The 25413-nt window shown below is 36.5% G+C and overlaps 2 protein-coding genes across 2 annotated transcripts; one reads left to right on the top strand and one right to left on the bottom strand.

Moving 5' to 3' along the window:
• Positions 1-13078: 13078 nt before the first annotated feature.
• On the bottom strand, positions 13079-14723 carry LOC144425755 (caspase-2-like). Its single transcript, XM_078115345.1, has one exon. It carries the CDS (start codon positions 14710-14712, stop codon positions 13792-13794), a length of 921 nt encoding a protein of 306 aa, XP_077971471.1. The 5' UTR covers positions 14713-14723; the 3' UTR covers positions 13079-13791.
• Positions 14724-22046: 7323 nt separating this feature from the next.
• On the top strand, positions 22047-23668 carry LOC120334940 (caspase-14-like). The gene has a single exon (XM_039402458.2). The coding sequence runs from the start codon at positions 22058-22060 to the stop codon at positions 22988-22990; it is 933 nt and encodes a 310-aa protein (XP_039258392.2). The 5' UTR covers positions 22047-22057; the 3' UTR covers positions 22991-23668.
• The last annotated feature ends 1745 nt before the right edge of the window (positions 23669-25413 follow it).

Below are 25413 nucleotides of genomic sequence, written 5' to 3' on the forward strand. Positions count from 1 at the left end.
TGAAGGGCATTTGGATTCAATTATGAAACGGTACACCCGATTTTATTGTCATGATTATGAATTTTTTCACTTTCTAAATTTTCATTATAACTTAATCACATAAGACACTGTATAGTTCTTCCAGGCTTTAAAAAATATTAAATAGAATCAGATTCGAAAATATTCGAATTGAAACTTTCTGATTCGAGATTCGATTCGAAAATGAAATATTCGAAACTTGCATCCCTAGTAATAAGCTTAAGCCGAAAATTATTACACCGATTAACGTAGGTATTTTTGTATGTTCTGTGACCGCAGGGTTTTGAATCCTTGGATTCGTGTTTGTATATTGGCGTTGTGGGTGGAACTGATGTGCTAGTAGTGTTTGCGTTCTTATTTTTTTGATTTGAGCAGTGCCGGGGAATTCGAATTTATCTGCAATAAAGCGATCTTGTATGCAAGAGAAATTAATCGAGTGTAAAAAGGATTCAGAGTCACGTGATATTTACTAGGAGAAGACACTATCGCAATTTAAGTGTGACGTCTGAATCAAATCCACAAATATCGAAAGAGGCATTTCGTGTACTGCCGCTCTTTGCTAGAATCAAAGATGAGATGCCGGGTTATAACGAATAAATTTATATATGCCATGCTATGCATTTTAGGCGTTTTCAAATATGAATTTCGGTAATATTGTTAACTCGTTTTTCGTGTTTATAAGAATACCGAATATGGCGCACATATCCTACCGCCACCGCCCACGTTTTGATTTAAAAACTTTCCACAATTATTTCATTATTTTATCGCAATCGAAAGCAACCATGTGTGGCACGGAAATAACTAACAGTCGTCATGAAAGGTTTTCAAATAAACTCCGACTCGAAGTGCTAATGAAGCGTCGAGGACGTTTTTGATTGAAAAAAATTTTCAAATATCATCGTATGTTTCAATTTATTCAAGATAGTTTGTGCGGTATCGGCAATAAATCTGAAAGCAAATTGTGTTGTAATTAATTGTTTACATCCTCAGTTTCGATAGTTATCGAACATAACGGGAATATTTTCCCGAATTTTTTCCCGTACGGAGCCCCGTGGCTCCGCGAGCGAAACCCAGGGGCTTCGTGAGCTATTCGATTACTTTTCAAAATACTGACTGATTTTGTAACTGTTCAAAAAAGCAATAACAGCTTTGATATAATCTGACAACAATATAGCCTCGAAATATGGCAAAGAGGCTGAATTGAAAAATGACTTTATCTAGAAGCAGGAGCGCAGCCATGATTCTTAAGAAGTAGTTGGTTGCGCAACATTCGCGATTAAAAAAACGGATAACGAGATTTCTGTTGCCTAAAATATTCAATCCATGACCGATGCGAGCATTTAACGTGTCTAGTCGATATAATGTAATTGTGCTCATCGTTACTCACGTTTGATTCGAGATTACTATTAGGAAAAACTAAAATGAAAGAATACTATTTTAAAATAACATAAAATATGTGATAAACTGCCAACTATAAATAAAAAAGAGTTTAATGATATGTTATAAGTGTTATAAGTGGATATTCTGATGTTGTTGTTCGTCCATGTGCCTTCGAACTGTATTATTATATATGTTATTTTAAATATTCCAACTCTTTGTGCAGAAGATGTGCCGATTCCATATTCTTCTTAAATTTCAATTCTTGAGTGTTCTAATCTATAAACCTATGGCAACTTAACAAAACTGTCTTTTTTATACCTAAATGGGCGCTCCCGAAGTATGTGAACCAAGATGGCGAACACCGGAACGTAGTATGTGTACCAGAAGAGCGTTAGTCCATAGTTTGATGACAAATACTACAGGAGTCACTTGATTAGTCCCCGAACTTTTAATAGAACTAAAATAAGGAAAATTGGAATAAAATTATGTCCTAACCCTCACCTTGGTACACATCGTTATCATGAGAAACTATTTCAATAAATTTCCTTCATTGCGCCTTTCTCGTGAACAACTCTTTGCATGTCGTAACAAGCTAATAAATACGATGATATGATTTTCCTTGTGGGAGAATTCAATATATAGATTATTGAATCAAAATGTTACAACTTCCTGGCAGGAAATGGTGTATGTTTCAGTTTGAAATGTTTGACTTGTTTTGTTTCATTTCTCCACGCACAAAAAAAATCACTACTTTATTTTTTTTTTGTCCATCCCGTTATAATTAAATATTTACATGGACAAACCTGAACGCTGTAAGATATTTCATATTTCCTTTTTCAATTTACTTGTATTTTTGTTGACACAGTATTCGAGATATCTTTACTAAAACATCTGGTTAAGTATTCTATTGTAACAGTAAGATATGATGAATTAAGTTTTGTTGATTAATTTGCTGTTTGATCAACCCCGTGTAACTCCCGATATTTGGTCCCGATGTTGGATTCGCCGTCACGCCCGACTAGGCGCAGACAGATTATTGCTTCCAAAATAATCGTGCGTTTTCCTGTGTTCTGCCGGCGTTGTCTCACGACAAGATTAGTAGGTGACTTTATAAATATATAAAATTAGTTGTGCATCAACATTAATAAAGATTTTATTATAGAATGCAGATTACAAAACAAAATAGAAGAGCAATCATTTGAGAAGGAAGGCCCTAGAACCTGTCCTAGCACTTGAAAGCATGTTGACAAATGACAGTAAGATCTGAAGATTTTAAATTCATTTTAAGGCTCCAGTGAGAAGATGTAGTAGAAAATCAGTTTGTGCTACGATTGTTAAGCATAAAAAGAGTAAATTGTGAATGTCCTAGATAGCCAATACAGTAATGATTTGTCAAGGAATGTAAATTTTGATAAGAGATCAAGATATGGCTCGGCGGTGTGGCGCATCGTGCTAAGAGTTAGGAATACGCTCGACACCGCATCTCTGATTACCCTTCGTGGGATCGCAGGTTCGAATCCCATGCGGGGATGATCATGTGCTGGACTCCTCGCCGTCGTAGGGAGGTTCACGTAACCGCTGGTCGGTTACGGCTTTATCCACCATCAAGTCCATGCTTCCGAAAACAAATAACTGGCTGACTGATCCCATACCTGACCCCTGGACTGGTAACCGAACGAGAGGCCGTGGTTCGCCATATGATTAAGCCGTCTTATTGGCTTATCTCTCCCCCGAAATAAAAATGTAAATCCTATCCTATATTATGTAACCTAATATGTATATTTTCAGGAAAAAAAGAATTATAAAAAAGTTGCAATGTGAGGATTTATGCTGCGTAGCAGTAAGCAAGGATATAAATGGACTAATAAGTGATGATTTATCTCAAAAATCAGAATCAACTTACACCATACAGCAATATCAATGCAAATATTTGATTGAGGAACTAAAACTTTCGGCAGAAAATATATGTGGTGAACGATACCACCCTGAAATTGTAAGGTCGGTATGAAAACATAAATTGAACACACATATTTTAACTTCAAATAATGAGTGTTTTATGATGGATTTTTTTTTCATTCATTCTGTCATTATATACGAAGTCACCAGCTGCATATGACAACATAAGAAGTGCTTTACGTTTGCCATGTAAATCCATTTGCCTTGATTTCAGGCTTGTACTAATACTCTTATTCACATAAATTGGATACCTATCATCGCTATTATCTAAACATGGCTTCAACGTATATATATATTTATAATTTTAGATATGCCAAAAAAATTTTGCATTATTTTGTCGAGTGTTTTTAAATTATTGATTTGTAATAAATAGCAAGAACTTGTTTGCTTCTGCAAAATCCACCACATTCATTAAATGCATTAATATTTCTCCTGGAACCGTTACATTTTATTAATTCTAATTTGTTTTATGAGGTATTCTCATTTTTCTCAATGACTTCAAACCAGGATAAATCCTTTCATTCTGCTACTGAACTATCACTGTTGTATCATATAGTATCACATAACACTATTAAACCGGATCCTCAGCATTTCAAACCGTTGCTCGACATGAAGCCTCCTCGTGATTCTAAAAGTTTAAAGCGCTGCATTGGAATGTTTGCTTACTATTCCAAATGGAATCCTGAATTTTCTGATAAAATAATTCCCTTGACTCGAAATTCGGGGTTTCCACTTTCAAACAAATCTATGAGATGTTTTGAAATTTTGAAATGCCTGATCTACTGAATGCCTGTCTCGGGAGTATAGACGAAAGCAAGACTTTCACCATTGAATGTGATTCGTTTAATAACGCAATAGCTGCTATTTTATATCAATGTCGTCCGGTAGCTTTTATTATAGAAGCAGTCAGAAAATGGAGTTATTTGTTACATGGAAGAAAATTTTGCTTAATTACAGATCCAACGGGCCCTGTCTTTAATTCTCCAAAAAAAACATAAAAACAAAATTAAAAACACTAAATTTTCATTGTGGAAATTGGAACTCAGTTGCTACAATCATACTGTTGTTCATCGAGCCGGGATTGATAATGTAGCCCCAGACTATGTCTAGAATAAGTTGCCTTTTTGGCAATCCGATTTTGACCTCAAAAGTATTCATGAACAACTAGGTCACCCGGGTGTTAGGAGAAAAGAATCTGCCGTTTTCTACTGAAGATGTAAAACACATTTGCTCTAACTATCAGCAACGTGCGGAGCTAAAGCCGCGATATGGTTTTTAACGACGATCGATGCTGGACCAATCGCTCCCCGATTGGCTACTTTCAAGGGGTAGTGTGTTACTTTGAAAATTTGTTCGAATAAAGACCGAACCTCTCTGCGACGTGGTGGATCTATTGGATGTCAATTCCAATGCACTGGTACACCACTCAGATGGGAGACAAACTACAGTTTCTGTGAAAGACTTGGCGCCATGTCCAGACCAATCTGAAGCAAAACCAACCGAAAGTTCAATTCTCAAAAATGACTTGAATGATGCTGATTTGCCAGAAGCTCGAGATGAATTGAATTCTACTTTGAATGAAAATATGTAAATCGCTACTAAAGATTCTGAAAGCCCTCAACTACGTCGCTCTGGTAGAATACGGAAGAGCCCGGATTGGTACGGAAATAGAACATCTTAGTTTTGTTGGAATTACGAAGTGCGCCTGTTCTTTCGTTAATTTTCATGCATACTGTATATTGTTTTATGTTATATATGATCTTTCTGGGTGGGGTGATTGTGATGAAATTGAATTAGCGCCGCCTAATGTGGCACCATTATAGTGATTAGTTATCACTACACATAGATTGTTTGTAGATTGGTCTGGTTTATGTATTATAACCCCAGCATTGACTGACAATAGTTTTGTCTTGCGTTCGTTAACTCGAATTGTCTATCAGTCGATAGCCTTCGGCTGTAGTAAGGAGACGTTTGAAAACACCTTATGAGTTTATTGCAATTCCGACAATATATACAGAAATACAATGTACACACAATTTGATCAAATCTAGTCTGATTAAAACAAAACACGTTGCTGAATATATAGCTTTCTACCAAGCAATTAAAATAGAATAAAGAAACAGATTTTTACATTAACGATTAAAGAATCACGCGTCATTCCGGTTTCTGGTTAGCTTTCGGTTCACTATAATCAAACATTATTAAAAGTGTTTTCTTGAAGTTCATTACTAGCAATTAACTTGTTATTGCCAAGTCACCGTGTTCCTGGTCACGTACTTACTCCAATTATGAGATGTAAAAAGTTGTTCTCAAGTGGATAATTTGGTTTTAACAAGATATTTCGAATTTACGTTATTGGAATATTACTGGAAATAAATTTTATTTTTACATGGGATGGCACCGAAATGCTATTAAATCTTGAAATTGGATTTTGAGAAATTGATAATTGCTATAACGGGAATAATTAATTTTGGTTTTCATGAGTTTCTCACGAATTGGGCCAATTTGGTGTAATTTTGTAGTTACATAACAACCAATTGGCTACATAACTCCCCCGCAGGAGTTCGGAGAATTCTAAGGATGCAATTTGGGCTGAGAAGGCGGAAATGACGTGCTGTTTTCGTGAAATTCAACTAAAAATAAAAAAATAAATTTTAAGCTGTATAAAGGTAGATTAAATATAGTTATTCCTGAGATAGTTATACACGAGGTATATTATTGTTATAGGTATTGATGTAAATGCACGAAGTATTTAATTCTTCGTAAAACACATGTTAGAAAGAAATCATGTTGAAGTATAATATATATGTACAATATGAGCATTGCTATTCGACTAGTCTGCCAGACTAGGGTATAAGTTTGAATTGGATCCATTATTGGGATTTGGTCTGGATTGATAGATTTGACCTTGATCTTGTCTATTGTTTTGCACAAGAGGTTGAGGTGGTTCAACAGGGTTCACTTGTTCCCTGCGAGCAGCCAAGTATTGCCGAAGCCGTTGTATTCTAGGAAGTCCTTCATCTCTCAGTTTTGGGCAAAGTTTCTTGATAAAACAAACGGTCCAAATAGTGGCCCAAATGAGAGATAAATGGAATAAGAGCATATAAATACCTGATAAAATTGACGTCTTAATGAAGGAGAGGGCATGAACAAAAGTGTCTTGCACTTCATGTGAGATAGCATCAGTGTCTGATGTGCTATCGACATTAGTTAGGGTTTGCTCACTTAATATTCGTTCTCGAATAAGGTTAATGTGGCTGATTGATAATAACATATTATTAATATCATCATAACCCTGGTGTCCCCTTGGTAATTCGTTATATGCTTCATTGTAATCGATAGGATTAAAATTGTCGACAAAAGGCTTGAATGTGGGTCTCAGAAATTTTACATGCATATCCGCATGATTTAAAGTATAATTGACGTAGTTATAGAACCGACCGTCAATTTGAAACGTAAATATACGACCAGGCGTATAATTTTCAAAAAAATGAATACCCACATAAGCGTTAGAATCAGGGAATATTTGTGCAATGATCGTTTCATTGCTATTATTGATAAAGTGCACTAAAGGTCGGGTAGCATATTTACCCTGTAAAAAGAGGTTCCTGAGAACGGTAACGTTAATACGTTGGCATTCAATTTCGGTCAATATATCACCCACGGTGATAGCTGCTCTGTTCCCACCTAGTAACTGACTTAGAATCTTACCGGGGTATTGTTTAGACAGGAGTTTAATATTAGTGGTTAGAATGCTTTCAATTTGGCATTCCAAATAATTAATATCTGCTGTCAATTTGTTTATTACCTCGGAAACCCTATCAGTGCTTTCTTGAATAAACCCAATTAGAGGAGAAGATTCTGAAAAATTCTTTACAGTATAATCGTAATTAAAAGCGTGATATTTAAGAGTAAAAAGGGATGAACCATCAACTGCAAGGCATTGTTGCGTTTCGAATAACAAACCATTATTGGTACAAAAAGTATCAGACTTAAAACATCTTTTAACTGACTTGCCACATGAACCCCAGTTATGGATTGATTGCCCAAGTTTTGGAAAATCTAAGCGGTAAATCTGATTAGAAGAATTATAATGTAAAATAAGTTCAGTAACAGTTGTTTGGTATTGAGGGCAATCAATTAAAGAGTGGTGTTTCCAAATGAAAGTTTGACTTCCTAACGTGCATGACCCAGTTAATATGTTGCAGGTGGAAATTGAAGGGAAAGCACCTAACATTACCCCATGAAAAGGATCATACGAAATTTGAATACGAGACAAATGAGCATTGATCACTTGTCCGTGTCTAGAGGATGGCCAACTATAAGTAACTTTTGCCTTGTTTTGAGTGGACCAAGTATCTGGGGAAGTGGGTTCTAAATCTCCAATATTATCAGCTTTTAACGTGTGTACCCAATCTTCACAATATAAAGGGGTGGGTGGTTCTATCATGGTAGAAGTCAGTTTACTCGAATGTGCACCAAAGAAAAAATATTGACTAGACCATTTAGTAGCAGATTTCTGACATACATATAAAGTAATATTTGTATAGCTAGAAGATAATTCATGTACCGTAACAGAGCATTGCTTAATGGTTTGGGGTGTCTCCTTAGTACAATTATTGGGCTTCTGAATAAAGTATTCAGCTTTGGGTCTATTGGGGTGGCATAGGTTCACTGTAACTGTTGGAGTTGGTAAAGCAGATTTAAATGGCAGACTAGACGAATAAACAAAAAGATACATACAGATTGCGAGGCACTTAATAGTAAACATAATCGTCTCTCTGTGGCGGTTTAGTTGCCCTTCTGTGTCGAGTCCTTGATTGTATTGATCCTGAACCTTGTTGATTGCTATTAGTTTCCTCGTTCAAAATTCGGCTGAGGAATTATACTTCAATTCCGAGGTCAGACAGTCAATATTGCCTTGGGCGATGTGAAATGTCCTTTTCGTTCACTGTATGGATGAGTTTGATCCTTTGTTTGGTTTTGTTGCACGGTTCCTCGAGTTTTTTGCGATAGGCCTGTTGGAAGATAGAGAATTGTATGATTAGCAATAGGCACCCTTAGTTGCGACTTATAGGATGTAAATTTAAACGTGAAACTTATCTTATCGATTTCCTCTCCTTAGGCTGGCTCCGTAGGATTGTTGTCTGCTCCGTGATTGATCTGCGTCAGAAGGCAGTCCAAAGATCGGGATCTCCAAATATAGTGATTAGTTAGGGGAAAGTGGGGAAGGTTGGGACACTTTTTTTCTTTTGCATATTTTGAGCCGTTAATTCTGCATATTCTCTTAAGTTTGCGGGACTAATGCATAGAGGGGTAAATGTAGTTTTTACTCAGCAACAAAGAAATTCCCTTGCGACACACATCTTACTACCAAAATGCTTTGAAAAACGTCTGTCAAGTGTCCCACTGTACCCCACTTGTGGGGCACAATCGGACAGACCCTGGGGCACAATGGGTCAGTCTGTCAAAATTCAACGAAGAATGCCCTTAAAAATAAGCAGTTAATCAGCATAATCGTCTAAAGTGCGGGGAGACTTCGAATTTGAAGATTTAATATTTTTAAAATCAATGTTCAACTGAAATAGTTCAGATATTTTGACAAAACATTTTGCAAAAAAATTTGATTATTTCCTTCCTCGAATCTAAATCTGGAAATATTATTGATTCTCGAATATATTCCATATTGGGCCATGGATCGAATGAAACCATTATATTACACAAAATATAACGCATCTCTAAGCACTTATCGTATCAAACACTGTCGAATTGTGCCCTGTAGAGCATGTCCCACTGAACCCCGGTCCATTGTTCCCCATAGGAAACAAATACTTTCAGACCATCCCACGGCAAAATTCGGAAGGCACAGCCAATCGCTAACGTTAGGAATATTTTACAGTGGACTGACGCTAAAGAATATCAGACGATGGTTTGTCTCGTTGGAAAGGCTAAACTAAAAAAAAGAAAAAATTGGAACGGTGAAATTTTTTTTTCAACCTCCCAAAACCAATTTCACCCCATAGCTTGCGCCGCTCTATCCGTCCGTTGTCCGTTCGCGGGGACGTTGTAACTCACCGAAGGGCGGATTGGAACATCGAGCCGCGGACAGGATTGCGGATATAGTATCAGTGTGATAGCTGATTTTCCACTGTGCCCCATGTCCCAACGTACCCCACCTTCCCCTATCACTACACATAGATTGTTTGTAGATTGGTCTGGTTTATGTATTATAACTCCAGCATTGACTGACAATAGTTTTGTCTTGCGTTCGTTAACTCGAATTGTCTATCAGTCGATAGCCTTTGGCTGTAGTAAGGAGACGTTTGAAAACACCTTATGAGTTTATTGCAATTCCGACAATATATACAGAAATACAATGTACACACAATTTGATCAAATCTAGTCTGATTAAAACAAAACACGTTGCTGAATATATAGCTTTCTACCAAGCAATTAAAATAGAATAAAGAAACAGATTTTTACATTAACGATTAAAGAATCACGCGTCATTCCGGTTTCTGGTTAGCTTTCGGTTCACTATAATCAAACATTATTAAAAGTGTTTTCTTGAAGTTCATTACTAGCAATTAACTTGTTATTGCCAAGTCACCGTGTTCCTGGTCACATACTTACTCCAATTATGAGATGTAAAAAGTTGTTCTCAAGTGGATAATTTGGTTTTAACAAGATATTTCGAATTTACGTTATTGGAATATTACTGGAAATAAATTTTATTTTTACATGGGATGGCACCGAAATGCTATTAAATCTTGAAATTGGATTTTGAGAAATTGATAATTGCTATAACGGGAATAATTAATTTTGGTTTTCATGAGTTTCTCACGAATTGGGCCAATTTGGTGTAATTTTGTAGTTACATAACAACCAATTGGCTACACCATCACCGAGCGATCTGAAATGTTAATAGTCGCTTGGCAAAGCTTGGGTTTTATTTAGTTAGCGTGCGTCAAGGTTGCTACATCTTGTAACTTGTTTTTTTTCTTGTTTTAGTATAGTAGTAATCTTTAAGTTAATAAAAGCCTAGAAAACAGTCTAAATGAGTTTTCCTCGAATGGTTTCATTACAATGGCAAATAACAAATAAAGCCTCAAAACGAGGCCATGTTTATAATCATGCTTAGCAAACCCTTACCAACTTTCATATGAATCAACAGAGCGAGGCGACTGCTGCCCAAACCATTTTGCCCCGCTTTGAGAGGACGCAATTTTGCTTCACATTCGCATGTGGTTTGGCGGTAGATGATCTGAGGGATAGTTTTTTGTCCCAATACTGTACTAATGTAGGTTCGCCGTAATATGTCAGTGTTCACGTTTTAAGGTAAACCATAGACTAGTTTGACACGATGCCCTGTCTCCCGATGGTACTGCAGTACGGGTGCACCACTACCGTGCCGTACCGGTACTTAACCCAACCGACAAACAGATCGTGGTACTGTCACTGCAACTTAACATAAGTTAGTATGTATTTAATTTATAATATCAAAAAGACTGTTGAGGCAACGGTTACATCTAGCGAGCTTTTTGAAGCAGGTACGAGTTGGTAATGCTCCTAGCAAAAGAAGTGTCTGAGAGCTACGCATATTCCAATTGTTACGTCATCGTACCCTCATTACTGAATGACCATTGTTACGGAAATACACAAGGAATTCATAACTTGGGGAATCATCTATTGCATAGGTTCTCAAAGTGCTCCGTACGGAGCCCCTGGGCTCCGCGAGAGAAACCCAGGGGCTCCGCGAGCTATTCGATTACTCTTCGAAATACTGACTCAAAATTTTGTAACTGTTGAAAGAAGCAATAACAGCGTTGATAAAATCTGACAACAATACAGCCTCGAAATATGGTAAAGAGACTGAATTAAAAATGACATTATTTATAAGCAGGAGCGCAGCCAGGATTCTTAAGAGGGAGGTGGTTCAAAATTGGAATCGGAAATTTCCGCGCAACATTCTTCGCCATTAAAAAAACGGATAACGAGATTTCTGTTGCGTAAAATATTCAATCCATGACCGATGCGAGCATTCAACGTGTCTCTTCGTTATAATGTAATTGTGATCATCGTTACTCAAGTTTGATTCGAGATTAGTATTAGTATTACTTAAATGAAAGAATACTATTCTAAAATAACATAAAATATGTAATAAACTGCCAACAATAAATAAAGTGGAGTCGTATTTTCGCGATCTTGGGATTTGTCAAACTTGATTTGTTCTTTCGCACCTGAGATTATTTTTAAGCAGGATATCGCCGTTTAAAAAATCACAATGTCTGGGCAAAATACGAACAATTAGAATTTATTTTATTGCATTCGGCTCCGTCGGTAGTTTCAGAATGAAAAAAGGTACATCGTGGATCGCGTGCACAATTGATTGCGTACGGCTTCGTCGGTAGTTTCAGAATGGGAAAAAAGGGTACATCGCGCGCACAATTGACTGTGTTTCGATTTCGCAGTTACTACGACGAAAACCTAGCATAACACCAAATTTTGTGATTTACAATGTCTATAAAAGCGTTTTCAATCTGAGGTGAGTCTGCTGAAGCCAAACGTGTGATCTTCCATTTTAAGTTTCAGTTTTAATATTTTAGAATGCCGTTTTTCAATCAAGAAATTTGAGTTGCGGATTTATCTCTTTATTAATTATAATTTTTAACATTTCGTCGCAGATGACTATTATATGATAACATGTTTTTCACATTGAACTCATAATTTCCCACGAGAACAAAAAAGGAATTAGCGTCGTCATTGTGTAACAATACATGTATATGCCGAGGGAAATTTTTGATTTAGGGAGAATAAACACCGGCGTAAAGATGTTCAAAACACGCCATGCTGACGAAAAAAATCGGCGATTGTAACAAAATAAAATCGCGCACGTTATTAGCGGCCTGTTAAGTCTTCCAAAAATGTCAAAAGAGAAAAGATTCGACCCCTAATTTATTAATATGTTCGTCAAGTGTCAAATTTACAGCTTCAGTATAAAATTCAGATTCATTTATGGCTTGTGTTAATCCAATTAAAAAAGGTTCGGAATTTTAAATAAGTAAAGTACTTTTAACTTGCCCAGGAATATTAATCTGAAAGTAACAATTTTAACATTTATCTTGGGGCTCCGCGAATAATATTCAACTTTTCAAGGGCTCCGCAACACCAAAAGTTTGAGAACCCCTGATCTATTGTACTGCAAGTCCTTTTTCCTGGTTTACTTCCTGGACGAGACATTATTTAGGTGACAAGATATCAAATTGGTTTGCAAGCTATCGATATATCCGAATCTGAGGTATTCGAACAAAAAAAAAAGATTATTTAGTTGAAACTATGGTTCCAAAAAATTCACAGACGATATACAGTCTGATAAAGAGAATTGAATATATATTGGAATTACTTTACTTTTCTTGTGGCGGAGTAGCAGATATCTGTATTTTTTTGGTCTCGCGAAAATTAGGGTCGCGAAAATAAAGTTGGGAGGTGGGAACTACTACCATCACGTTGGTGGCAACCTACGAAACGCCAAATATATCGCCGGTTGTCAGCTGCGGCACATTTGCCGTGGTCGTCTAACCTTTAGAACCTTCCGAATTTCAATACTTGATGTATGGTTCTAAAAGTATGGTCCTAATCGACATATGATGTACTCTAAAAGAGCTTCTGGCTGCCATTTACCCACTAAAATTCTCGCACGAAAAGTTATAGCCTTTATGTCTAATTTATCTATTATATACATATTAAACCTAAACATGGATAACGTTTTATGAAATTGACAAAATGTTGAAATTTACAATGCTATGAAAAATTATTAGTAGCTTTTAACATGCGATTTGTAAACTAAGAATTATTATATAATATATATATATATCGTACGAATGCTAATAAGAAAACGAGAGAATGAGATAAAAAAAAAAGAGAATTGAAAGATAAGAAAGAGAGAGGATGATCGAGTGAATGAGGAGAAATGAAATAAAAGTAGCGGGCGAGAGGGATAAAAACAAACGAGAGTGAGGCGGATCGAATTTGACGAAAAAAGGGAAACGAGAGAATTTGTAAAATGAAGATACAGAATTCATATACTGTACATAGTCGTGGTAGAACCAAATTCACCTACGTTACACCTTCAACGATTTGAGAAAATCGGATTTTTGTAAATTCCGCCAAGTACTCAGTTCTTCCAAACCTAAAACCGGGGATAAGTCACTTCTTAAAATTAAAACTAAAACTGGTATAGCGTCAAAACCCTGAGATGGTCCATAATAGCAGAAGACCATTAAAAAAAAAACAGTTTTGGAAAACGTGACATAAGCTACTTTAGCTTTACTGCGGCGACATACTTGTGGATTTAATTGCCGGTATTGCTGTATTTCAATAGATAATAATTGCCGAACAAAAGATAATATATGCTAAATTGTTACTCGAATATCAATGTCACTGTGGGCGACCCAACATGTAGACGTCATCACGAAGAGTAGAAGTGAATTCACTCATTGCCTTAGCGCCATCAATGTCTGGTTCCTTATCATTTCTAGCTGTCTTCTCCGCCATTATCCTGTTGACCATTGTCAGCATGTCAACCACATGCTTTTTTTGGGCGTTTTCCTGGAACACTTTGATGAGAGCTTGTATGAACCAGCTTCCTGTTGTTTCCACAAATGCGGTTGTTCCTTTTTGTGTCGGGTAAAAAACTAAAGTGTCACACACTTGAGGAATCTTACGCGGAGACTCTCTTACTCCGGCCGTTTTGGTGTATAACACACCTTGATTCGACTCATTTCCTCTGCATATTTGGAAGAAGAACAACTTCGGTACGTCTTGTAAATTCACGTTTCGGTTAGTAAATCGGCCAAGGATCTCGGATACGTGGATAAAGTTTTTGTCTTCTCCCTGAATATAATCATTTTCTTTACCATGTGACAACACGAAAACGGCAACAAAGAATTCTTTGCCGCTTAATGTTTCATACGCAAAACTGTAAATGTCCATTTTCATATCCTTTGCGTTTCTATTTTTCTTTACTATTACATCACACCCGAATTCTTCCCACATATTCTTCAACATTTTGACATCCTCTTTGTAGCCTATGAGATCCTTATCTGCAAAGTTGCAAATAATCAGAACCTGTGCATTGTTGCTGCCTCGTTGGTACAAGCCCGAGGCGTTTGGGCCATTTGCTTGAGAATTTTCCGTTTCATTCGTTCCTCTTTCGGTTTCCCCAACGGTTCCAACCTGATCAGTTTCTATTTCGGAAACAGTTCCCTCTTTTGTTGAATCGGATTCTCCTTTTTGATTCAAATTTATTTGTCCTATTGATGAGTTTACGAAGTTTAACTCGTTATGTGACATATTCATATTTTAATCTCTACATATATATATGTAAAATTTTTATATATTGTAATTTTTAAGAGATATTGATTCTTACCATAAAAAATACATTAAACACGTGGCCAGTCTTTCCTACTTATATCCTTTTGATATTATCAGTTATTCTGAAACCCAAACCGGTAATCTATATGTGTTGTACTTGACGTGATTAGTTATCGCCAACATAAAACAGACTTTCTCCATATATATATATGAGACATTTCCTATCAACTTGTCCTCTATTAGCTAAACAAAAGCTGAGGAATTTTGATAACTTCAAAAGTCCTACTTCAACAAGTATAACAAATTATATTTGCTAGACCGTGCTGAATTCTTGTTTAAAGGGAAGACGTAGCATGTCTTATCAAAACCTCACGCCACAAAAACAATTCATAGGTTTTTTTGTAAATTTCCAAAAATCGCAATCTTGAAAGTTTATCTGCTGAATATGTTTCTATCTGACAACCGACAAACGCTCTCGTTGAGCTATTATAATATATAATTGCAACTAAGGCTTATATCTAAGAATGAAATAATAACTTTAGACTTACTTATTGTTGTGCCTGCCACCTCCGTAGTACGTCATTATACTTCCGCCACGCAGAGTATCATATGAATTTAATTCAAATTTAACAATAATAAGTCAATTTTAAACGCGTTGCATGATCAAACAAACCAAGTAAGGATAATGTTAGCATAAGCATAGATGGCGTAAGTATATAGACTGAATATTAAGACATGAATAATTTGGACAAACCATCTCAGTTCTTGTTTGTACAATCCATTTCAACAAAAAGCTTGAATCACCATCGGGTATTTATGTAGTATTAGAACCAAGATTACGGACACCTGAATGTGTACCAGGTTTGGGTTAGGCCATATTTCAGGTACAAATACTACGGTAGTCACTTGGCTAGTCGTCGAACTCGTAATAGAACTAAAATAGGGAAAATTGGAATAAAAGTATGTCCTAACCCTAACCTGGTACATATACTACGTTCCGGCGTCGGCCGTCTTGGTTCACATACTACGGGAGCGCCGACCGTCGCACAAAATAAATCCAAGTATTTCTCAAACAGAATGGCTCTTCTTGATTGGCATTTTCGCTTCGAAAAGACGTTATACAAGCGCCAACTGATATTTCGCGATATGTCGAGAGATTCTTTTATTGGGAAGGACCGGAGAATTTGCCTTCCAAATTATTACACCCCGAGTAAAATGGGGCACGCAATTTTAATCTGATATGTGTAATCTGCTATGCCAAACATTCAAATGTACGCTTAAATCCAATGGTCCCCAAACTTTATTTAATGAGTTATTAGGCAAGCCTTGTGGGGTAATCCAGACCTTGATGTTTTAACAATTTTATTTGTAATCCCGATACTTTTGACCAGACTTCTCAAAATCTGGACATTCAATGATCGCATCTGGTTAATAAGCCTAGTCGCCTGGTCGCGCACTCTGTAGGAACATAATTACAATATTTTGTCGAAAAGATTCCAATTCTAGGCCGAAATGCTGAGCTAGACGGAGCTAGCATCTTAAAGTCGGATCGGATAATGCATTAGTTGCTAGTTTTATCGCCATTTCTGGTCAAAGAAAATGTAGTATAAAAAAGGCTACTGTATCTTTATGAAAGGGGTAATTGAGCTTTTGCTAATGGGATTTAGTGGTAACGATATTAAAAGTTCAGGAACCACTGCAGTTTAACCGCTGGGCCAGCGCTCAACTATTCAGGTGTACAAATTAAACGAAACGATCATTTGAGGCAATATGAGTAAGATATGAATCACTCCAATAATGACTTCCGCAAGTTTCAGTGTGTCATATTATACTTTAGGACTGATTATTCATTACGTTATAAAGCATTATAAAGTAATACACAATGTGAACGAGAATATTTCCGAATGCAAATTAATATTTTTTGTCAATAAGGTAAATTATTTTACATTTTTTATACGCAATTGTCGGCAAGGATTCTTGAATACGGCCGCATCATCATCCTAAGCGTTAGGAACGCGCATACGGATTGCCTGGAGCCCAGTACTCAAATGGGGTTCTAGTATATATATATATATATATATATATATATATCGTGTGTTTGTTTGTCTTAAACTTCAATATGTATGTTCAATATAGTATCTACTTAAGAAATAATTATTGCAGCAATTACGGGGGAAAAATCTTACTGGAAAAAGTACAGTTGTGCGTACAGGACAAAAGTGCATTTTTGAAATTATTCAGACACGTATGATTGCATCTTACAAACAAACAAAACAATACGCATGCCATATTTAACCTCGTTTTATGTCTTTGAACGTTGATACAATTCGGCATACAAAGTAATGTAGTTTTGTTGTAGACGTAAATCAAAACAAAAGTAAAATGGTGGAAGCATGATTATGATATCAAAATGGTTCTATACGACAACATCGTTGACTCTATGTAAATGCAGGTTGTCCGTAAAGCGAATTTCCCATCCTTTTTTCGACGTGGACCGCACAACTTTTATTCAAAGTCGTGCCAAACCTGGAGATACAGCTCATGTGATTTATGAATTAATTATATCCAATATCTTCGGAAATCTATTTTGTATGTTAGCGCCAACCAATCACTTCTATAATTTTAGAATTCTACGGTGGGTCAAGTTCAAACACATACGGTCACCGGTTGGGGTTTTAGAATAACTGATAATATCAAATGGATATAGTTATGGGAGGCTGGATACGTGGTGAATGAATTATTCTATAGTAAAAAATATGCCTAAAAAATTACAATATAAAATTTTTTTACATATTCGAGATTTCATTAAATATCAATATGTCACACATCACGGTGAACATCGCAGCCACAACATTAGGACAGTATATGGAACCTGTAGCTTTAATAATTCTCTCGTTTGTCTTTTTTTCGTCAAATTCGATCCTTCTCTCTCTCTCGTTCGTTTTATTCTCTCTCGTCCGCTTCGAGTAATCTGTTCTCTTCTATTTTATTTCTCCTCATTCTCTCGACCGCTTTTTAAACTCAAACATTTTGGTAATTTCACGAAACTCCATCCCCGTTAAAGTTAAATGTGTATATCGCCGGATGAAAACAGACAGGCCTAAGTCACAATTTGAATTTTGAGAAAAACGCAAAAAAACAATTTTGGATTTCTATATATTCACTCTTAGTAAAACCTGAGGGTTATTTTAATGTGGATGAGAATATATTTGTAATCAATATTTTTTAGCACTTACTTTCTGGTTTTTTATCCCCCATAAAAGACTTTGGCCCATTCTGTTTTCAACAACTTTTGAATTTTTTTGCATGGGATGCAAGGTAAAACAAGGTGACTTAGGCCTAAGTTGCACTGAACAAATTCTTAGGGATGTAAGTTTCGGACATTTTATTTCTGATGTCCATGTCCATAATATTGGAACTTAGGCCTATTCTGTTCTTAACTTCTACATAATATTATAGCCCCAAGCCCAGCTAAAATTTTTATTATTGAGAAATTCAGGATGTCAAGACCACCTTCTTGTAGAGCACGACTCGAAACCCCGAAATGTTGAAAAAAGTGAAATTTCAAAAATGTGACTCAGCCCCCTTCTGTTCACATCCGGCGATATAATAAATGATTTATATGATTATAATATAGAAGGCATGAATTCTAATAGGTAGATGATAGTCCAAAAGTTCTATTAAACTATATCATATATCGATTAGGATATTAAGTGATATTCAGGTGGTATTGGACGTTAGACAATTGCAGCAAATGGGTACTTGCGTGACATTTGTCGTTTCGAAAGTTACGTACTAAATTCAAGTGAAGCAGTAGGTCCCAAACCCCCCTCCCCCAATTTTCTTAAAATCATCAACTATCCGCGATTCTGCACCTAGCAATCATTTCGAAAATATAGTATATATATTAAATTAGAAATAAATAAGCATGTATATCGTCTGTTAATTTATGGGAAACCTTGTGTGACGATTTTACACGTTTCTTTAGCCAGTGATATTAAATTTTTCTAATCCCGCGAACGGACAAAATAAAAAAAATATTACAAACTATTGAAATAAATGGAACAGAAAGGGATTAACTGTGAATGAATAACATGATTCAATGTTCTGGCACACACTGGAATGAAAATGAAAAAATACACTAAAATGCAGCGCGAACAACTAACTTTTATATTTATTTGTATGGTAAACAAATGGCGTATTGTAAGATATTTCGAGTCTGAGGCACGCATTCGGAAATGTAGTATAGCAGGGGTGTGCAAAGTGCGGCCCGCGGGCCAAATGCGGCCCGTAAGGAAAAATTGTGCGGCCCGCGGAGGCAACTGGAGAGCAGTTTTAAAAAAAAATATTAATAAAAGATACAAAAGCTAACAATTTAGGCGTTTTAACTCATCAGTTCTGCAAGGACCCCTAATGATGACATGAGATTAATAACAAAAAGACATCATTTTGTGCCTGCAGCTAATAAAAAGCTGAATTTGAAAGCTGTGTTAAATGTAGGTGCGGCCCGCGGTTTCACCCGGTTATTGATATTTGGCCCGCCTGCGAAAAAGGTTGCACACCCCTGTAGTATAGTATTGGGACATTGAGAACTACAGTGCCGCCAGTGGGCAGCAGAGATGTGTTGGTAGGCTGTCGGTGACTCCTCACAATTGGAGGGTCAAAGGACGTGAAACCAACTTAGCAATTATACGCATTTCCACAGAAAATATCTGCACGGTAATGGAACAACAGTGTTTAGTCATAAATGAAAGTTTGTACACTAAGATACCCCAATCAGCGTTTGATATCTGATTTTCACAACACTAGTCTAACACAGACAGTGCCCAAACTCGTAATAGAAATAAAGGAAGGAAAATCGAAGCATAACTATAAACTGGTACACATACTACGGGAGTATCCCCTTTTCAAGTTTCTTTTGTTCTCAACATGCTTACGTAGGAAAGCAGCTTACGTTGCCGGTTCACAACTTGAGATTTATTTTTTGCTTTTAAATGCAAAGTTCTAAGGCAGTGGTCGGCAATGTTTTTCAAGTGAGGCTCAAATACCATAATAGAGAAGGCCCATGCCCAAATACAATCACGCTAAAGACAACCTAATAACCTCGGCCGCTATGATATGTGCGCCATGTTCTGTATTCTTATAAACACGAAAAGCGATATTCGAATTGGACATTCCTGCTTCAAGCATTGCATTAAATTAACCTAAAATAAACAATTATCGCTACACGCGTTTTTTAAGTTTTCGGCTATTCGTGTGTAGAATTTTACGTTAGTCGAAGCAATATTTTTACGGAAAGAATTTTCGTAAGTTGGATTTTTTGTATCCAGAGCCTTTCGTAGATAGAGTTTCTACGATAATCGTATTCATAAAATCGAAAAACGAGGCAATGTTTATTCCATGCTTAGCGAGCCAAGCTCTTATCGAACGAAGTATCTGAGCGGCTACGCTTATTGTTTTCCACTTTTTCTTTTACAACACTGTAAATATTGTTAATAAAATGTACCTTTTTACGTTATACTTGCATGGCTCGCCAGCCTCGCTGGGCAAAGTTGTTGGCCCCTGGTCCAAAAACTTTGCCCACCCCTACTATACAATATAAAACAATTTGCAAACCTTGTAAAACCATGTGATACAATCAAATTTTCTAATTTGCCTTTTCCGTTATGCTTTAGAATCTAATTTAGAATCTTATTTCTAAACGTTTGATACAAGATTATTGATATACTACGGTAAATTTACGACAATAAGTGTTCTCGCCCATTTTATCACAACTTCAGAAGAATCCGTGTAATGCACAGTCGCCCAAGAGCCATGGGCTTACCAATACAGCAGAAATCCAACCGTGCTCGGAGTCAATCGAGAATAATGGAATCCAACTACAGTGGAATATATACATTTCCCTGACTGAAATCAGGAGTGTGTTATGCAATGAAAAATCTAGGGAAGCCATATATATATGAAGGATTTAGAAAGAAAAACAAAATGCACAATTTCACAATTTAGCCTTATTTAGGCCTTGAAGTTGCCTGTGACTTTACAGTGAACGGTAAGATTTAATAATAAAAAGTAAATCGATTTTGTTTCTAGTGTGGTTCTCTGTCAAAAAATGAGTTTTACTAATGTGCAGGGCTTCAATGAACTGTGGATACGAGGAATGGGTGGAAATCTGCATAATCTTATCCTTTACCTCAAAAGAAATCATTTGGTGGTTTAATGACCGGAGTTTTCAATTAGTATTGGTAAATAAATATTGTTTTTACTGTAATTGTAGTTAGAGTCTTTCAGTGTTGATTAGTAAATTGGTATTATTCAGCTATTCATTCTTTTATGAAGTCAAAGTAGTAAAGTTCCATGTATTCTTGAATATTTCAAGAATACTTGAAACCTTGCATGAATGAAGATCATCCTGCAATCAATTACAAGCAAGCCTATTCTGAATTCTCGTTTTGGAAACAACAAAGCCCAAAAAAGTTGATAAGCATTAAAGTGCACTTTCTAACGCTTAGCATGATGCGCCCAACCTAATTAGGAATCCTATCACTCAAAACCCATAATCAAGCAAATGGTCGATTGAGATAAGGTGAGATATCGAGGTCGTATCGGGTAACGCCTATACAATGACAAAACCGTGAAGAAACAATGAAACCATTTTCACTATACATAGAGGGTGTCCTTGTGATGAATCAAGATTTATTTCGATTTTAACACGGTTGGATAATCAATCAGTCCTCGAGTATATGACGAGATGACTGAGACTAGTATGGGGAAGTAATCGAGTAGACAAACACAGCCTATTTAGTTTGAGAGTTAGGTCAAAAATCTCAGGCGACACATAAGGCATCTGAAATTTGAACTTTAATTTTCGTGGGGTTTAAAAAGTCAGCATATAGAGTACCATATTGGTTCGACTTCGACTGTGGTAGGACTTTCGAATCTATTAAAATTCCTCTCGCTCCAGTTTAGTTACCCGGGGATAAAAATGGTTTTTTGGGGGGGATGTCGTGAAAAGACTCTAGTGTATATAATATAATTTGTATTTAATATATCATAAGCAACCTCAAAATTAGGTTTTATGAATGTTTAGGAGTTTAATTGGGCGGCGCCAACCAGTCTAATAAAATTTTCACAACATTATTAAGAATCACATGAGAGTACAACACATCAGAGTGACTGGTTGGGTTTTTTCGAATTACTGATAATATCAAAAGGATATGTGTAGGGAAGGCTGACCACGTGGTGAATGAATTATTCTATAGTAAAAAAATATGTCTTAAAAATTACAATATATATATAAAATTTTTACATATATATATGTAGAGATTAAAATATGAATGTGTCACATACCGCGGTAAGCATCGTAGGCTCAACAATAGGACAAATAAATTTCAATCAAAAAGGAGAATCCGATTCAACAAACGATGGAACTGTTTCCGAAACAGAAACTGATCGGGGTACGGTGGAAACCGTTGGGGAAACCGAAGGAGGAACGAATGAAACGGAAAATTCTCAAGCAAATGGCTCAAACGCCTCGGGCTTGTACCAACGAGGCAGCAACAAATCACAGGTTCTGATTATTTGCAACTTTGCAGATATGGATCTCATAGGCTACAAAGAGGATGTCAAAATGTTGGAGAATATGTGGGAAGAATTTGGGTGTAATGTAACAGTACAGAAAAATTTAAGTGCCGAGTCTATGGATCTTATTGTTTTGAAATTTGCGACCGACACTTGTACTGGCAACGAATCCTTTGTCGCCGTTTTTGTGTTGTCTCATGGAGAAAAAGAAGATCTTATAGTCGGAGCAGACAAGAAAACCATCAGCGTATCTGAGATCCTAAAACGTTTCAACAACGAAAATCGAAACTTACAGCATATACCGAAGTTGTTCTTTTTCCAAATATGCAGAGGAGGAATTTCTGATCAGGGTGAGGAGAATACCCAGGCAGCATACGTACAGAAAAAACCTCCGCTTAAGTTACCTCAAGTGTGTGACACTCTGGTTACTTACGCATCACAAAAGGAAACACGCTCATATGTTTCAGAAAATCACGGAAGCTGGTTCATACAAGCAATAATCGAAGTCTTTCAGGAAAACGCTCGCAGAATGCATGTGGTCGACATGCTCACGATGGTCAACGATAAAATGGCGGAGGAGATGGTAAAATATTCTACTGACACAAGTATCCTTGGAGCTAAGGCAATGAGTGAATTCACTTCTACTCTTCGTCGTAAGCTATACATTTTTGGTGGCCCGCAATGACATTGATATCAGAAAGAACAATTTAGCACATACCGTATATATTATCACATGTACAGCAATTATTACAAATTGAAATACGCCGGCATTCGAATCTTCAAGTATGTCGCCGAGGTAGAGACAAAGTGGCTTATGTCGGATACTTGTTAGTTTTAAATTCAGATTTAGATATTGAAATATCCCCATTTTTGGTCCTGGGTGTATAAATATAAAATTCATAAAAAATCCTTTTTTTTTCAAAGCATTAAAGATGTGGCTAAGCCAATTTGGTTCTACTGTGGGGATGTACATTATATCGAAAATATAGTTTCACTTCAGAAATTCTTTCCGTTTCTCCATTCTTTTTTTCAAACTCTCTCTTCCTCTCGTTATCATACTCTCTCTCTCGTCTGGTTCTTCTTTTTTATTTGGGAATCACCTCTCCCGATTCTCAATCGCTCTTCTTTTCTCTTTCTTATCTATCCAATTCTTCATTTTTTTTTCTTGTTTTCTTATCAGCCTACGATAAATTTCAATGACAAATTGTTGTTTACTAATTACATGCAAATGTTACTAACAATTTTTCGTATCATTGCCAATTTGAACGTTTTGGCAATTTCATAAAACTTCATCTATGTTTAAGTTCAATATGCGTATAATAATAAATGATTTTGAGTAGACCATATGTCGATTGAGTTATTTGAGGTTCGGCAAATGGGTGAAGTACAAGACCGAAACTGCGAATAGCGTTCTATTTGGCGTTTTGGAAATTATGTATTAGATTTAGGTGAAGCTCAACGCACGCTGCAGACCTTAGTAATTATGACGATCAAGTTGTTTTAAATCAAGTTCGCCCAGGCGTTGCTATAGAGCAGTGGTTTCCAAACAGTGGGGCGAAGACAATTTTGTTGAGGGGGCGTGACGCTGATTAAAAACACAAATATTTGTTAGATTTGATCTTTTCCGCCTTATTTTGGATATTTCTTTATTTTGGATATTTTCGTTCCATCCAGGTATTTTCAACGTGTTTTATGAATAACTTCTACTTTACTATCTGTTATTTGTAGTTAATTGTTAATCAGTTATTTTTGAGGTGGGGAGCGAAAAGTGACAAAACTAAAAAGGGGGCGCGGCTTAAGAAGTTTTGATAACCGCCGCTATAGAGCTATAAGTTCAGTCCCATTCAAACTCCAGATAGGATGAAGTGCGCGAGTTTATAAGAAGGGAAGCGTTACCGTACGTAACTACGATTAGAATATCCAAGGCTTTGATTCGACTCCTGATTGGAAAAAACACTCCGGATTGGAAAAAAACACTCCAGCTACAAAAAAATCAAATTGTGATAACAAAAACTTTGGCACATGTAAGCGCTCTTCCGATTTACTGTTTAGAACGCTAACTGAAATACTACTTTTTGGGTTTTAGTGGCAAGTTCTGACTTCTCGTAAACATTGACGCTCCGACCCGATTCTGGGGTTCGAGATGTCATAATTAGGGCTGGGCATTTCGAATCGAATAGTAAATTATTCGAATCGGTTCACGAAAATATCAATCGTTGCCACCAAAAGTGGAAGTCAATTCCGACATTATGACATTTTCTTTTCAACGAGGTATTGATACATGTTTCTTACTGCGTGTGGAGACTCTGCAAACTTTCCGAGTGATGGATAGTGATATGTTTTCAGTAATTTTTGTGCCTATAGAGGACCCATCGCAATAAAAAAATCGCATATAATTTAGTATCTTCCAAGTATTCGAAATACGATTTGAAAAAAGTTTTTTTATTCGATTTTAAAATCATCAGGTATTCGAAATTGCCCAGACTCAATCATAATAAACAGCAAACATTTTCCTGTATTGTTCTATTTAAAATTAGGCGGCCGCACTAATCCTATATTTCTTCAGGTCTGTACCAGTACCGTTAAAATTTTCATTCCAGCCGAAAGCTCAAAATACCGACCTCCAAGTTACGGATCTCAAGTTAATGCATAATGCAGAGATTCACCCTGACATGGGCAAACTACGGCCCATTGGCCAAATCTGACCCGTCGGGTATTTCAATCTGGCACGCCTGGTGCGGCCACAACCAAGTCAAACTAAAACCAAATTTTGACGTTTCAGTTGAAAATATCTCAAGGGATTCGTTGAGATTGCGATGAAATTTAGTTTTGACACAATGCTTATTGTGTTCCAATTTTGCTTTTGTAACACTGTAAATAAAATTATGTCCAGTTTAGATGGGCAGAATTTTTGGCCAGTGGTTCAAAAACCTTGCCCATCCCTGGGCATTTACCTGTAAATGTCTCACCGCTTCCTCGACCATCAAGACCATGCTTCCAAAACAAATAACTGACATGGACTGGTTAAGGCCATATGATCGAACTGTTTTATTATCTTTCCCCTCCCCCGGGATAAATAGGTGAATCCTATCCTATGTCAGATCACTG

Source organism: Styela clava, chromosome 1 (genome assembly GCF_964204865.1).
Source record: "Styela clava chromosome 1, kaStyClav1.hap1.2, whole genome shotgun sequence".
NCBI lineage: Eukaryota > Metazoa > Chordata > Ascidiacea > Stolidobranchia > Styelidae > Styela > Styela clava.

Bases quoted from the DNA above. Each gene is read 5' to 3' on its own strand.
- LOC144425755 (XM_078115345.1), bottom strand. From the start codon at position 14,712: ATGAATATGTCACATAACGAGTTAAACTTCGTAAACTCATCAATAGGA.
- LOC120334940 (XM_039402458.2), top strand. From the start codon at position 22,058: ATGAATGTGTCACATACCGCGGTAAGCATCGTAGGCTCAACAATAGGA.